At 44.1% G+C, this 16,417-nt stretch overlaps 1 protein-coding gene across 1 annotated transcript in view; it reads right to left on the bottom strand.

Annotated features, from left to right (window-relative positions):
• CNBD1 (cyclic nucleotide binding domain containing 1) overlaps nucleotides 1-16,417 on the bottom strand; it is a 296,153-nt gene that overhangs the window by 30,780 nt on the left and 248,956 nt on the right. The window contains 1 exon segment of the mRNA XM_043506978.1: nucleotides 4,054-4,121. Coding sequence (XP_043362913.1) covers nucleotides 4,054-4,121 — 68 coding nt within the window.

Consider the following 16,417-nt stretch of genomic DNA (forward strand, 5'->3'; position numbering starts at 1 on the left):
TGGTGGCAATGGGGCAGACTCGTGCCATGGAATGCCGATTCTGGGCCCCGGAAACAAGCACAGACTGGTGGGATCTCATAGTGTTGTGGGTCTGGGATGATTCCCAGTGGCTGCGAAATTTTCGCATGCATAAGGGCACTTTCCTGAAACATTGTGACTTCCTTTCCCCTGCCATGAAGCACAAGAATACCAAGATGAGAGCAGCCCTCACAGTTCACAAGCGAGTGACACTAGCCCTCTGGAAGCTTGCAATGCCAGACAGCTACCCGTCAGTCGGGAATCAATTTGGTGTGGGCAAATCTACTGTGGGGGCTGCTGTGATCCAAGTAGCCAACGCAATCACTGAGCTGCTGCTATCAAGGGTAGTGACTCTGGGAAATATGCAGGTGCTAGTGGATGGCTTTGCTGCAATGGGATTCCCTAACTGTAGGAGGGTGATAGACAGAACGCATATCCCTATATTGAGACCAGACCACCTTGGCAGCCAGTATATAAACCACAAGGGGTACTTTTCAATGGTGCTGCAAGCACTGGTGGATCACAAGGGACATTTCACCGACATCAAAGTGGGATGGCTGGGAAAGGTACATGACACTTGCATCTTCAGGAACTCTGGTCTCTGAGTAGCTGCAGGAAGGGACTTACTTCCCAGACCAGAAAATAACTGTTGGGATGTTGAGATACCTATAGTTATCCCTGGGGACCCAGCCTACCCCTTAATGCCATGGTTCATGAAGCCATACACAGGCACCCTGGATAGTAGTAAGGAGCTGTTCAACTATAGGCTGAGCAAGTGCAGAATGGTGGTAGTATGTGCATTTGGATGTTTAAAAACACACTGACTCAGTTATAGACCTCAGAAAAACCAATATTCCCATTGTTATTGCTGCTTGTTGTGTGCTCCACAATATCTGAGAAAGTAAGGGGGAGACCTTTATGGCGGGGTTAGGGTGACCAGACGTCCTGATAAAATCGGGACTGTCTTGATATTTGGTTGTTTGTCCCACGTCCCGAACGATGTACGGTCGGGACACCATTTGTCCCGATATTTTGCTTTGGTGGCACTCTGGCTTTCCCCCCATCCCCCTTGGGGCGGCCCTGGTTGGGGGGGGTGAGCCTGTGGCTCCCCCCCCCCATGTGTCCCGATATTTTGTTCTTGTCATCTGGTCACCCTAGGTGGGTGGAAGGTTGAGACAAATCTCCTGGCCATGCGCAGCCAGACACCAGAGCGATTAGAAGAGTACAGCAGGGTGCGCTGCGCATCAGAGAAGCTTTGAAAACCAGTTTCATGACTGGCCAGGCAATGGTGTGACAGTTCTGTTTGTTTCTCCTTGATGAAAACCTGCCCCTTTGGTTCACTCTATTTCCCTGTAAGGCAATCGCCCTCCTGCCTTTGATCACCGCTTGCAGAGGCAATAAAGTCATTGTTGTTTCAAAATCATGCATTCTTTATTAATTCATCATACAAATAGGGGGATAACTGTCAAGGTAGTCTGGGAGGTGTGGGGGAGGAGGGAAGCACCAGGTGGGGTAATGGATGAGGGAAGGACAAGTCCACACTGCACTTCAAAACGTATTGAACGCCCGCCTTCTGTTGCTTGGGCAGTCCTCTGTGATGGAGTGGAGTGGATGGGTGCCCGGAGTCCCCCAGCCCTGCGTTCTTGGGTGTCTGGGTGAGGAGGCTATGGAACTTGGGGAGGAGAGTGAGCAGTTACACAGGGGCTGCAGCAGGGGTCTGTGCTCTTGTTGGCTTTCCTCCAGCTCCACCAGACGCCGGAGCATATCAGTTTTATCCCCCAGTAGCCTCAGCATTGCATCCTGCCTCCTCTCATCTTGCTCCCACCTCACTCATCTCACTCATCCCTCCTGTCCTCGCGTTCATTTTATGCTTTCCTGGACTCTGTCATTGTTTGTCTCCACTCATTCTACTGAGATCTTTCAGTTCAGGAGGACTGCATGAGCTCAGAGAACATTTCATCGCAAGTGCATTTTTTTCGCCTTCTTATCTGCGCTAGCCTCTGGGACGGAGAGGATAATGTCAGCATTGAAACATTTGCAGCTGCGGGAGGAAAAAAAGGGAGAGTAGTATTTAAAAAGACACATTTTAGAGAACAATGGGTAGACTCTTTCATGGTGAACCAAGCTGTTAACATTACATAGCACATGTGCTTTCAGTACAAGGTCACATTTTGCCTATTATATTGAGGGCCTGCCAGTTCGGTGAGAGAGATCACACATGCAGGGCCGGGCAACAGAATTCAGCTTGCAGGCAGCCATGGTAAGCCAGAGTCTTTCGGCTTCTTCAACCTTCGTAACATGTGGGAATGGTTTCAAACAGCAGCACCCTCCTTTCCCATACCAAGCACCCGTTGGGTTGGCCATTTAAAAGGAGGGGCTGTGGTTTTCGGGTTAACGTGCAGCACAAACCCAACAAAATCAACCCCCACTTCTCTGGGATGATCCTTCTCCTGAATATAACAGAGCGATAAACGGATGTTGCTTGAATGCCAGCAAACACCGGGACCATACGCTGCTATGCTTTGTTATGTAATGATTCCAGACTACATGCTACTGGCTTGGCATGGTAAAGTGTCTTACCTTGGACAACGGAATAAGGCTGCCCTCCCCAGAAACTTTTGGCAAAGGCTTTGGGAGTATCTCCAGGAGAGCTTCATGGAGATGTCCCTGGAGGATTTCTGCTCCATCCCCAGACACGTTAACAGACTTTTCCAGTAGCTGTACTGGCTGCGAACGCATCCCAAGCCTTTAGGGCAAATTAATCATTAAACATGCTTGCTTTTAAACCATGTATTGTATTTACAAAGATACACTCACCAGAGGTGCCTTCTCTGGCTTCATGGTCCGGGAGCCCACCCTTGGGAGGGTATTGGCTCCAGGGTGATAAACAGTTCCTGGCTGTCAGGGAGAATGGTTTCTCCCCTTGCCTACTGTGCGCTATCCTCCTCCTCCTCTTCCTCATCCCCAGAATCCTCTTCCCGGTTGCATGAGACTCCCCCCTTGTAGGTCTCTACGGACAGGGGTGGGATAGTGGTAGGCCCCCCCCCTAGAATTGCATGCACCTCATCATAGAAGTGGCATGTCTGGGGCTCTGACCCAGAGCGGCCATTTGCCTCTTTGGTAGGCTTGCCTGAGCTCCTTAATTTTCCATGTGGCACTGCTGCGGGTCCCTGTTGTAGCTTCTGTCCATCATGCCCTTGGAGAGTTTTGCAAATATTCTGGCATCTTGTCTTTTGGAATGGAGATCTGATAGCACGGATTCGTCCCCCATACAGCGATCAGATCCAGTACCTCCTGTTCAGTCCATGCTGGAGCTCTTTTCCACGCTGGCCAAACAGGAAATGAAATTCAAAAGTTCCCGGGGCTTTTCCTGTGTACCTGGCTAGTGCATCGGAGTTGAAAGTGCTGTCCAGAGCAGTCACAATGGAGCACTCTGGGATAGCTCCCAGAGGCCAATACTGTCAAATTGCATCCACGCTACCCCAAATTCGACCCGGCGATGTTGATTTCAGCGCTAATCCACTCATTGGGGAGGAGTACAGAAATCAATTTTAAGAGCCCTTTAAGTCGACAAAAATGGCTTCATCATGTGGACAGGTTAAATCGATCTAATGCTGCTAAATTCAACCTAAACTCGTAGTGTAGACGAGGGCTTATTTGTGACTGGGAGACTATTGTAAATTCTTGTGCTGTCACAAAATATAGCTGAAAGCAACAACATACATTAGCAGGTGGATGAACTGACAACAGCTTTCACTCACTTTTTGCTTCACTTTGAATTTTTTCCCCAGACAAATGTAAAAATACTGATTCCTACAGACATTCGTATCATACCTGGTATTCCTAGTTAACTTGTTAGCATGCAAGTGAGCGCAGGAGAGAAATTACTACTTCTCTCATCACAGTCTTGTTCAGGTGATTCCTTTTGAGCAATCCGGGGCATCAACTGATATAAACTGTCATAGCTCCATTGACTTGAACTGCAGATCTGCCCCTTCATTCTAAATATATCACACCTTGAGCTTTTAAACTTACTTGCATGATATTATCAAATGTTGGCTCAGCTGTTTGGAGGAGAAGCATTTGAATCACCACATCCAAACCTAACACAAAAGAGCAGAAGAAATTACTCAAAATTTTAAAACTTAATACAAACAACAGAAGCAGAAAAGTGAGTGGGTGAAATATTCTTAATCGATTATAGCTACAGTGAATGGTGTTACTAGTTAGGGGCTAATCTAAAGCCCATGGAAGCTAATGGGAATCTTTCTATTCACATCACAGGGTTTTTGATTAGACTCTTAAAGAGGGCATATTCCTGTTTACCTAACTCACACAAGCAAACCCACTGACCTGAATGACCCACCTAAGTAAAACAAATGGTTTTGCCTCAGTATAGAGATAATGTTCTCTCTCCAATCCAGGTTTGGAGAGAAAACCTGCTCCAAAGATTCCTGATTACTCTTGTTCAACAACACTTATGAAGGTTTCTCTTTGCACAGGTGTGAACATGACTGCATGTTACTTTGAAGAGTCAAAACAATTATTTATTCACAAGACAGCCAAATCCTACTCACCTTGCACATGTGACCAGCCCCAATGACTTCAGTAGGCCTGCTCATGTGAGTAAGGTGAGCAAGAATTCACCCACAGTCTATAATGGTAGAGACTCATTTTATTGAAGGGTTTAAATAGTAATAAGAACAACGTATTCGTAGCAACTTAGCCTTAGGCCAAGGCACAAGAAAGTATTGAAACAGAACTTTAAACTAAATCCAAAGTTATTAAATACTGAAATGTATATAAATAAAAAGTAAAAAGGGACATAAACCATTATACCAGATATCACCGGGCCACTTGCCTTTTCCTTGCTTTAGTGGCTGACGATGCATATAGGGAAACTGCTTGGATCACAGATACATTGTCAAAATATTAGCTAGGAACTATTTTCTGAGAGGTCACATCCAGGACAAAAACAAACAAAAAAACCACAGAAAGCCACTTTTCCCTAAAATGGCAATACAGACAGTGAGCTGGAGCCGGTTCACACTGGTTCGCTGGAACCAGTTGTTACATTTAGAAGCCCTTTTAGAACTGGTTGTCCCATGAGGGACACCCACAGGGAAAATATGTGGGTGCTCTCCCCTCCCCAGCTCACCTCCACACCGCCTCCGCTCCGAGTTATGCTCCGCCCCGCTCTGCTTCTCCGCCCCCTAGCTTCCTGAATCAGCTGTTCACGCGGAAAGCCGGGGGGAGGGGGGAGTTGAGAAGCAAGCAGCGGCTTCATGCTTAGGCCCAAGGAGGCAGAATGGAGATGAGCTGGGGCGGGGGGACATGAGGAGGGCTGCCCATGCCGCAGCATGTAACGCAGGGGGCGTGCAGGGGAACTGCTCCCCACCCCAGCTTGCCTCCACCTTCCTGGGCCTGAGCGCGAAGCCACCGCTTGCTTCTCAGCCCTCCCAGGCTTCCCGCGTGAACAGCTGATTTGCGGGAAGCCGGGAGAGGGGGGGCGGAGAAGCAGAGCGGGGCGGCGCGTTCGGGGCAGAGGTGGAGGCAGAGCGGAGGTGAGCTGGGGCTGGGCGCGGGGTGGGGAGCTGCCGGTGGGTGCTCTGGGGCTGGTGTTCCATGGAGTCGGTGCCTAAGGCGCCACTTTTGATGTCATCAGTGGGGGGAGTGGCCACTCCCCCCTAGTTTTGCTACCCCGCCCCTAGGAGCCAGAGGGACCTGCCAGATGCTTCCCGGGAGCCACCCCAGGTAGGCACTGCCGGGACTCCCCACCTCGCCCCCCCCCGGCAGGTCCCTCTGGCTCTGGGGGTGGGGCAGAGTGGGCACCCACTATGGTGGCCCACGAGACCCTCCTGCCTGGTTCTGGGGGCAGTCAGGGGACAGGGGTGGATGGGGTAGGGTTCCCGGGGGGGGCTATGACCCCCTCATGGGGTGAGGAGGGAACCGGTTGTTAAGATTTTGGCGGCTCATCACTGAATACGGATCACAATATATTAAATAATGGGTTAGGTTTTTCACCTGCCTGGAGCCACATGGACACTCATAGTTACATTTGTTCATGCCAGTATATCAGTATTCTGAATAACCTGTCTGCATGGATTGAAAGCTGAGCCCTGTCAAGGCCCTCCTGAATGTATTATTGTACAAACTGTCTAAATATCTGGCATATCCATGAATCTTTTTTAACAAGGGGGAACCAAGGTGACATCTTTGTAATAGAAACTATAGCCATACCCAATTGCTTATTGAGTATCCCCTGCCCTCAACTTAATTAGGGATTTCATATTTTTAAATTTAAATCTAATAATTTCTAATTCTGAGAAACATAGTGAATGCAAAGAATTTGAACACTCTAACCAAGGACATTTATGTGAGACAGTCCCACTGAGCTGTTCCTCTAAGCCAGTGGTTCCCAAACTTGTTCCGCTGCTTGTGCAGGGAAAGCTCCTGGCGGGCCAGGCCGGTTGGTTTACCTGCCGCATCTGCAGGTTCTGCCGATCACAGGGGCAGTGAACCGTGGCCACTGGGAGCCGCGATCGGCTGAACCTGCGGATGCGGCAGTTAAACCAACCGGCCCGGCCCACCAGGGGCTTTCCCTGAACAAGCTGCGGAACAAGTTTGGGAATCACTGCTCTAAGCATAGCCTTGGCAAATGCTGTGGGTACATACCAGGAATACGAAGCCAAAAATAATATTGCAATATTGCGCTTTGGACAAAATAGAATTAATTCCTGTCTTTGCTTTAAGAAGAACAATTGGAGTATTATTGGGAGACCGAGAATCTTCCTACAAAATTTGTTTTGAATCATTTCAAATTCCATGGGTTCATTCCATCCCCAAATTTCTGCACCAAACAAGATTTGAATTTGAGCCTCAAACACTATAGGATGATGCAATTAAGTTGCTCCCATGAGTTGAAATAAAATGTAACACAGCTTGCACAGAATTTGAGGCCTCGTCTTTTGTTACCTGAATGTGCTTATCCCACAAACCATTCTGTGAGAACCAGGTATTCAGGTAGGGGAAAGAGCTATATCTTTTGCATATAAGACAGACAGGATGACTCATGGATTTTAGGGGGGAAATACTGATCCCCTTTTAATGCTAAAACATAATTGATATAAAAGTTAAAAAGAAAAGGGGCTAGAAGACAGCCCTGCCAAACCACCTTTGGAATTGAGGTGAAATCTGTTAATTGCCCACCCAGACCTATTCTAATCTTGGCCACTGTTTGTCTGTGAAGAGCTCTTAAAAAACCAAACTGCAGATCTATTCCAGGTATTCCCAATTTGCCCCACAGACAATCCCTATCAATAGAATGAAAGGATGATTTTAGATCAATAAAAGCTGCATACAGTTCCCCCACCCGCTTAGGAGGCACATATTTGTAGATTAAGTACGAATGAATAACACAATTATCTGTAATGGAGTGGCCATTTGAGAAACCAGCTGGTTCCCAAGCAAATAAATTATTTGTTCTGCCCAATCCTCTAATCTTCCCTAAAGATATCTGGTGAAAATTTTTAAAGCAGTGTCTAATAAACTGATTGGGCAATAATTCCCCAGGTTTCTCCTATGCCCCTTTTTGTGAAGTGGATTGATAATATTCGTAGCCTAACTTGAGTAGAAAATCTGTGTATTATTTATACCCAGAACAGGTGCCCACCAGTCAATGTTCTCCTTAAATATTTCTGCGGGAATAAAAAATCTTTCCCTGGCACTTCATTACAATGTTGTTGATCAACTAAAAATGTAAAGTCCTACCTTACTGGATACTGCAAACCATTCTGGATGGAAGCCGGGAATGGAAGCTACCATAGCTGGTCATGCCAAAAAGTTAATATATGTCCTATCATTATAAAGTGCAAAAAAATATTTCTCCCAGATATGCTTGAGGATCATAGCTTCAATATTGCCCCAATCCTCTTGGAATCCATTGCTACCAATTTCCAAAAATACTCAGAATTTCTCACTTTGGCAGCAAATTCAATTTCCTTCTACATTGCCACATAACGTTCTGACTATTTTTTCTTTCAGCAATCTATACTTTCTAAAATTGACTAGCTTTTGGGTGAAACCTGCAAGCAAACTTTCATGACCTCCCTTGCCAAAAAAATCTATAGCTGTGTATTATTTTGAAAAAAAATCTATGACATACCAAATTCTTTTGTCTTTCAAATGGAAAGAACAGTCCTTCTGGTAATCAGATCAACCTATTATTTGTGTAAAATGAAGTAAATTAAGGAACAGACTCACATAACTAAGATCTGAAAATGGATTTTTTTACCGTAACAAATAATTAGAGGAGAGATTCTCTTAATTTTATATTTAGCCAGTGGAGTTCACTTAATTTACCTTGCATATAAGCTTTCAAAATTAGAAGTGAAATCCTGTCCAAGAGGGATCAACCAATATAAGAGGGGCAGGGGACAAAAATTAACCTGGAGGGGTTGTTGGTAACCATCAGATTTAGGTGCCATTGAAACAGTAGAAAAACAAGACCAGCTTAAAATTGGAATGGCAATAGAATCAATCACACTCCTCGCACTTGAGAGATTTAGTGACCCACCATGTCATCACCTACCCTTCCATTTAGAACTTCCAATCTGGACCTATCCAAAATTGCCAAATATATCTGGCCTGCTGAATTTCTTAATTTATCTTCAGAATTTTTTTTGGAAAAGGGAAAACAACCCATCATTAAATGTATTTGATAGGTTTAGCAATTCCTTGTTTTCTGCACCCAATTGAGCATTAAAATCACCTAAAAATCAAATTTGCCACTGGATAATTTCAAATCAGTATGTCAATAAGAGATTCTAACTCTGCCCATATAGATTCATTATAATAGCTGGATCCCGATGGAGGCAAATATTTATTCAAAGCAACCAATATATTATTATCTGGGAAGGAGATACTATAAGATTGAAGAAAGGGATTACTCTGAGCTAGTACATTAACTATAGCATTTAATTTGATTGAGATAAGAAGGGATAGACCATTAAGTGGTCTGCCCTTCTTAGCTTGTTTAACAGACCCTTCAAAACAAGATTCATAGCCTGGAAGATAAAAAGATTCATCTTTGGTAAGCCAGGTTTCTTGTCAAAAAATTAAATCAAATTGTGCTAAGTAATTCTTAAATTCCAGATATTGAGCTTTACTTTCTAAAATGTGGATATTCCAGGATATAATTTCAATAAAACCTTCATAATGTAGCTGGTGAGCAAACTCTTGTCAAGTCATTTCCTTATCAGCGGCCTCAGTTGTTAGGTTATCAGTACGAATCACCCCATTGGGTTCACAGTTATGATTAGTTTTCCCAATTCCTTTTTCTTTAATCCTTTGATTATCTGTTAACTCCAGTTCATTACAGTCTAAGGCAAGCCCAACTGCGTACACCTCTGCAGTGACCCAGGCCTCAGCTAGGCTCTGTCTGCTGTGAGGAGAGGCGGAGGCAAACCAATATAATGGAGAGAACCTTTTAAATTGTGTAAAGGAAAACCCCAGAAATTTGGCAGGAACAACAATATAAAACATCAAATACTTGCTTAGGAAAATTGTAAATTATCAGCACAATAAAAGGAGTTTTTAGTTCAACAATACGCTGTGGCACCCCAAGAGGGAGTCAACTTTTCCTCTCCCTGGCTGAAAAGTCTAGCTTCACCCCTACTGTCCCACCTTCACCTCTCTCTGGCTTGTGATGCTCCTTTGCTTTGATACTGCAATGATCGAACCTCTTTCCAGCAAGTCCACCTGCAAACAACAGCCCCATTCCCCAGGTGTCCAAAGAATATTGCCTCTTCAGTGTCCCAATGGTCGACCTCACTGGTCATATGCTCTGTCCCTCCCTATCAGGCTCCTTCCACATGACCTTCACAGTCCAGTTTCTCTAACATAGCTTCCTCTGGTCAATCCCCTCTTCACTCCAGCACATTCTCTTTTCTCCTCCTTCTTCTCTAACCACTTTCTAACTGCCCTCTTTGGGTGAATTCCAAGCCTTCTCCCCAACTCAATCTCCCTCTCATTGGCTGTCTCTCTCCCCAGGACAGCTGCAGTAGGTCCTAGTGCCAGGACCAGGGTTACTACACTTGAAACACAGGATAAAGACCAACTAAATTTTTGGAAGAGTCCTCATCCTTTCTTTTAAAATTTAACCTGGCAGAGGGAAGCACTTCAGAAAATCATTCCCAGACTGGTTCCTTTTAACCTTCTCTATCCTGTATCCTCTGAAACTAAAGATCTCTCTCATATCCCAGATTTTCTTAACTGCCCACCAATTTTTAAACGCTACCAACACAATCTGGTAGGCCTAAGTCAGAGAGTCTTTTCACCTTTACATTCTGATCTCTAGATAAAGAATAAAATACCACTCGTTCAAATGGCAGATAAATCTGACATTGTACATGAGACAGAGTCTCTGCCCTTACTCTTTGCAAATCAATGCCACGGCCCATGCATTCTTAGGGTTCTCTCTTTAAGAATGCAAGGGCTTTTATCCAGACTAGAATATCTGGAGCCATGAGGAAAGGCTCCTGTGTCTGGAATAGGGCTGGCAGAAGGAGGTAAAGAAACACTTATGGGAAAGAGAGCCAATTTCAATACTACTAACCACAACTCCTACTCAGACTGTCTCAGCTAAGTACAAGATGGAACAAGTTAATACATATCCTAAGAATATTCTTATGCTAAAGAACCTACTCTACCTTGTATTTAGCTGTGACACTTAGCACTTTTCCCAGGAGATGAACTGTGTGTAGCTTGAAAGCTTGTCTCTTTCACCAACAGAAGTTGGTCCAATGAAAGATATTACCTCAACCATGACATCTATAAGGATTTTTCATTTGCAGTCAGAGGCAGCGGCACAGACAACTGTAGTGGCACAGGAGCTAGCGAACAGAGTTGTAAACAGGGGAGTTTCAGTGGGAGTTTGTAAGGGGAATTTGTATTGTGGTGCTTGTTTGGGGTTTGTTTTTGCTTTGGGTGGTGTTTTGGTGTGGTTTGTGTTTCCCAGATTAACAGGATTTAGGTGGGAAGGCTATGACAGATACAGAGGCAGCAGCGGGAGTGACCCATGTAGTGGAAGACACAATGAGGATGACTGGAAGCTGCGGTATGTACATGATCTTGGAGGGGGTACCTGGTAAGAGTTTTGTCTGCATGAAATGCCGTCTGATAGAGCTGATGGAGGAAAAGATCCAAGGTTTGGAGATGCAGGTGGAAAATCTGGTTGAGTTTTCAGGGGTTTGAGCAGATTATGGAGCAAAGACATGAGGTATCTGAAGGGAAAAGCTCAGACTTGCAGATGGAAGCAGGACTGAGGAATTCTGAGGGGAGACTGCTAGGTGAGGAAAGTGGTTAGTGGAAGCATGTGACTAAAAGAACCAGGCAGAGGAAAAGATGGGCTAGTGAAGGAGAAACAGAGCTCAAGAATAGGGTTGTAGAGTTGGAAAATGAAGAAGGGGCTCAGCAGGTAGTCACTGAAGGTGGAAGGGCAAGGAAGAAGAGAAGAGCGGCTAGTTCTATAGGAAAAGGGGAAGAGTCAAAGGAGACTAAATATGAGCCCCAGGAGGATACAGGATGGGTTGAAGAGGATTACAAGGGAGAATAGGAATGGAAAGAACTTGCAGCCAGAGGGAACAGGGGATAGACGGGAGAATCGCATCATCACCAGGAAAAAGCTAGGTCTATGTGATCGGGAACTCTTTACTGAGAAGAATAGACAGGCCTGTAACCAGAGCTGATCCAGAGAATAGAAGGGTGTACTGTCTTCCAGGTGCTAAGATACGGGATGTAGACCTCAGATTGAAAAAGATCCTAAAGGGAGTGGGAAAGAATCCCCTAATTATCCTTCATGTGGGAACAAATGATATGGCTAGATTCTCGCTGGAAAGTATTAAGGGAGACTATGCTAGGCTAGGGAAGACGCTTAAGGAAATCTAGGCTCAGGTGATCTTTAGTGGGATTCTGCCTGTTCCTAGAGAAGGGCAACAAAGGTGTGACAAGATTATGACTATCAACAGATGGCTTAGGCAGTGGTGCTATAAGGAGGGCTTTGGGATGCATGGCCACTGGGAGGCATTCATGGACAGAGGACAGTTCTCTCGGGATGGACTTCATCTGAGTAGGGAAGGAAATAGACTTCCAGGATGGAGCCTGGCACAACTGAGTAAGAGAGCTCTAAACTAGGAATTTGGGGGAGATGGTTGGGAGATGTCCAGGTAATCTCCATGCTGGATTTTAACATTGAGAGGGAAGAAAACGAAGAAAGAAAGGATACAGCCGTGGATAGGAGAATATATAAGGAGGAAGGGCAGTGTGGATACCAGTCTAATAGGTGATACTGGCTGTAGAATGACTGTGCCTAATCGGGTACAGAATGCGAGTGAGGCCAAACAGCAATAATTAAGATGTTTGTACACCAATGTGAGGATCCTAGGTAACAAAATGGAGGAACTAGAGCTACTGGTGCAGGAAGTAAAACCAGATATTATAGAGATAACAGAAACATGGTGGAATAGTAGTCATGACTGGACTACGGGTATTGAAGGGTATGTGCTGTTTAGGAAAGACAAAAATAAAGGTAAAACTGGTGGAGTAGCATTGTATATTAATAATGAGGTAGAATGTAAAGAAATAAGAAGCGATGGAATGGATAAGATAAAGTCCGTCTGGGCAAAAATTACATTGGGGAAGAAAAGTACTAAAGTCTCCCCTGTGATAGTGCTTGGGGCGTGCTATAGACTGCTGGGATCTAATTTGGATATGGATAGAGCCGTCTTTAATGTTTTTAAGAAATAAATACTAATGGAAATTGTGTGATCATGGGAGACTTTAAACTTCCCAGATACAGACTGGAGGACAAGTGCTAGTAATAATAAGAGGGCTCAGATTTTCCTAGATGTGATAGCTGATGGATTCCTTCATCAAGTAGTCGCTGAACCGACTAGAGGGGATGCCATTTTAGGTTTGGTTTTGGTGAGTAGTGAGGACCTCATAGAAGAAATGGTTGTAGGGGACAATCTTGGTTCAAGTGATCATGAGCTAATTCAGTTCAAACTGAACGGAAGGATTAACAAAAATAAATCTGCAACTAGGGTTTTTGATTTCAAAAGGGCTGACTTTCAAAAACTAAGGAAATTCATTAGGGAAGTGGATTGGACTGAAGAGTTTATGGATCTAAAGGCAGAGGAAGCCTGGGATTACTTTAAATCAAAGCTGCAGAAGCTATCAGAAGCCTGCAACCCAAGAAAGGGGAAAAAATTCGTAGGCAGGAGTTGTAGACCAAGCTGGATGAGCAAGCATCTCTGAGAGGTGATTAAGAAAAAGCAGAAAGCATACAGGTAGTGGAAAATGGGAGGGATCAGCCAGGAAAGCTACCTTATTGAGGTTAGAACATGTAGGGAAAAACTGAGACAGGCTAAAAGTCAAGTAGGGAATTAAAACCAATAGTAAAAGGTTCTATAGCCATATAAATAAGAAGAAAACTAAGAAAGAAGAAGTGGGACCGCTAAACACTGAGGATGGAGTGGAGGTCCAGGATAATCTAGGCATGGCCCAATATCTAAACAAATATTTTGTCTCAGTCTTTAATAAGGCTAATGAGGATCTTAGGGATAATGGTAGCCTGACAAATGAGAATGAGGATATGGAGGTAGATATTACCGTATCTGAGGTAGAAGCAAAACTCGAACAGCTTAATGGGACTAAATTGGGGGGGCCCAGATAATCTTCATCCAAGAATATTAAAGGAATTGGCACATGAAATTGCAAGCCCATTAGCAAGAATTTTTAATGAATCTGTAAACTCAGGGGTTGTACCATATGAGTGGAGAATTGCTAACATAGTTCCTATTTTTAAGAAAGGGGAAAAAAAGTGATCCGGGTAACTACAGGCCTGTTACTTTGACATCTGTAGTATGCAAGGTCTTGGAAAAAATTTTGAAGGAGAAAGTAGTTAAAGACATTGAGGTCAATGGTAAATGGGACAAAATACAACATGGTTTTATAAAAGGTAGATCGTACCAAACCAACCTGATCTCCTTCTTTGAAAAAGTAACAGATTTTTTAGACAAAGGAAACACAGTGGATCTAACAAATTTATTAGAGCATAAGCTTTCGTGAGCTACAGCTCACTTCATCGGATGCATTTGATGGAAAAAAAATTTTTTTCCATCAAATGCATGAGATGAAGTGAGCTGTAGCTCACGAAAGCTTATGCTCTAATAAATTTGTTAGTCTCTAAGGTGCCACAAGTACTGCTTTTCTTTTTGCGAATACAGACTAACACGGCTGCTACTCTGAAACAGTGGATCTAATTTAACTAGATTTCAGTTAGGCGTTTGATACCGTGCCACTTGGGGAATTATTAGTTAAATTGGAAAAGATGGGGATCAATATGAAAATTGAAAGGTGGATAAGGAAATGGTGAACAGGGAGACTACAGCGGGTCTTACTGAAAGGTTACCTGTCAAGCTGGAGGGAGGTTACCAGTGGAGTTCCTCAGGGATCAGTTTTGGGACCAATCTTATTTAATCTTTTTATTACTGACCTCGGCACAAAAAGTGGGAGTGTGCTAATAAAGTTTGCGGATGATACAAAGCTGGGAGGTATTACCAATTTAGAGAGAGACTGGGATATCATACAGGAAGATTTGGATGACCTTGTAAACTGGAGTAAATGTAATAGGATGAAATTTAATAGTGAGAATTGTAAAATCATATATTTAGGGATTAACAACAAGAATTTTAGTTATAAGCTGGGGACACATCAATTAGAAGTAACGGAGGAGGAGGAGGACCTTGGCGTTTATCACAGGACGACTATGAGCCACCAATGTGATATGGCCGTGAAAAAAGCTAATGTGGTCTTGGGATGCATCAGGCGAGGTATTTCCAGTAGAGATAAGGAGATTTTAGTACCGTTATACAAGGCACTGGTGAGACCTCACCTGGAATACTGTGTGCAGTTCTGGTCTCCCATGTTTAAGAAGGATGAATTCAAACTGGAACAGGCACAGAGAAGGGCTACTAGGATGATCCGAGGAATGGAAAATCTGTCCTATGAAAGGAGACTCAAAGAGCTTGGCTTGTTTAGCCTAACCAAAAGAAGGTTGAGGGGAGATATGATTGCTCTCTACAAATATATCAGAGGGATAAATACCGGAGAGGGAGAGAAATTATTTAAGCTCAGTACCAATGTGCACATAAGAACAAATTGATATAAACTGGTCATTGGGAAGTTTAGACTTGAAATTAGATGAAGGTTTCTAACCATCAGAGGAGTGAAGTTTTGGAATAGCCTTCCAAGGGAAGCAGTGGGAGCAAAAGACCTATCTGGCTTTAAGATTAAACTCGGTAAGTTTATGGAGGAGATGGTATGATGGGGTAACATGATTTTGGCAATTAACTGATCTTTAAATATTCATGGTAAATAGGCCCAATGGCCTGTGATGTGATGTTAGATGGGGTGGGATCTGAGTTACTACAGAGAAGCTTTCCTGGGTATCTGGCTGGTGAATCTTGCCCATATGCTCAGGGTTTAGCTGATCGCCATATTTGGGGTTGGGAAGGAATTTTCCTCCAGGGCAGATTGGAAGAGACCCTGGAGGTTTTTTGCCTTCCTCTGTGGCATGGGGCACGGGTCACTTGCTGGAGGATTCTCTGCTCCTGGAAGTCTCTAAACCATGATTTGAGGACTTCAATAGCTCAGACATAGGTGAGAGGTTTTTCGCAGGAGTGGGTGGGTGAGATTCTGTGGCCTGCGTTGTGCAGGAGGTCAGACTAGATGATCATAATGGCCCCTTCTGACCTTAATATCTAGGAATACATTGATTTTTTTAAAAAAAAGAAACATTGTACACAGTGGAATATGTTTTATGTAGAGTAGTGGATAATTTGTGCCTTTAGGGCCCAGACCATTGTAAGGCAACACATTACTGCCATGCTTCATGAGCACCCGAGGAAAGGAACAGTAGCTCAGTCACAAGTCCCTTTTTGCTCCTTCCTTGCTCCAGGGAGAGGCAGTAATTTGTCCTTGGCCTGTAATAACAGTAAATTACTACCTTCCCTCATTTCTGCTCAGCTGAACCCACACTTTGACTCTCCCCACCCATCTGCGGAAGCATTAGTTAGATGGGTGCAGCACTGGTGAACCCAAACCCAATGTTTGCAAAGGGACATGATATGCAGGAAAGTTCTTGGTCCCCCTTATATAGAGGACATGTAGTAGTCCAGAGCACAAACTAGCCCTAAATGTGTTTCCTAACATTTGGAAAAAAATCTGAAAAAAGAATTTGTTTCTTTCGAATAGTTGTACAGAATCCTACTGTTATGTCTAATTCCCCAAAATACTTTTGATTATGTTCATACACAAGGTAAGAGACAGATAATAAGAA

The sequence above is a fragment of the Dermochelys coriacea genome, chromosome 2 (assembly GCF_009764565.3).
Source record: "Dermochelys coriacea isolate rDerCor1 chromosome 2, rDerCor1.pri.v4, whole genome shotgun sequence".
Classification (NCBI taxonomy): domain Eukaryota; kingdom Metazoa; phylum Chordata; order Testudines; family Dermochelyidae; genus Dermochelys; species Dermochelys coriacea.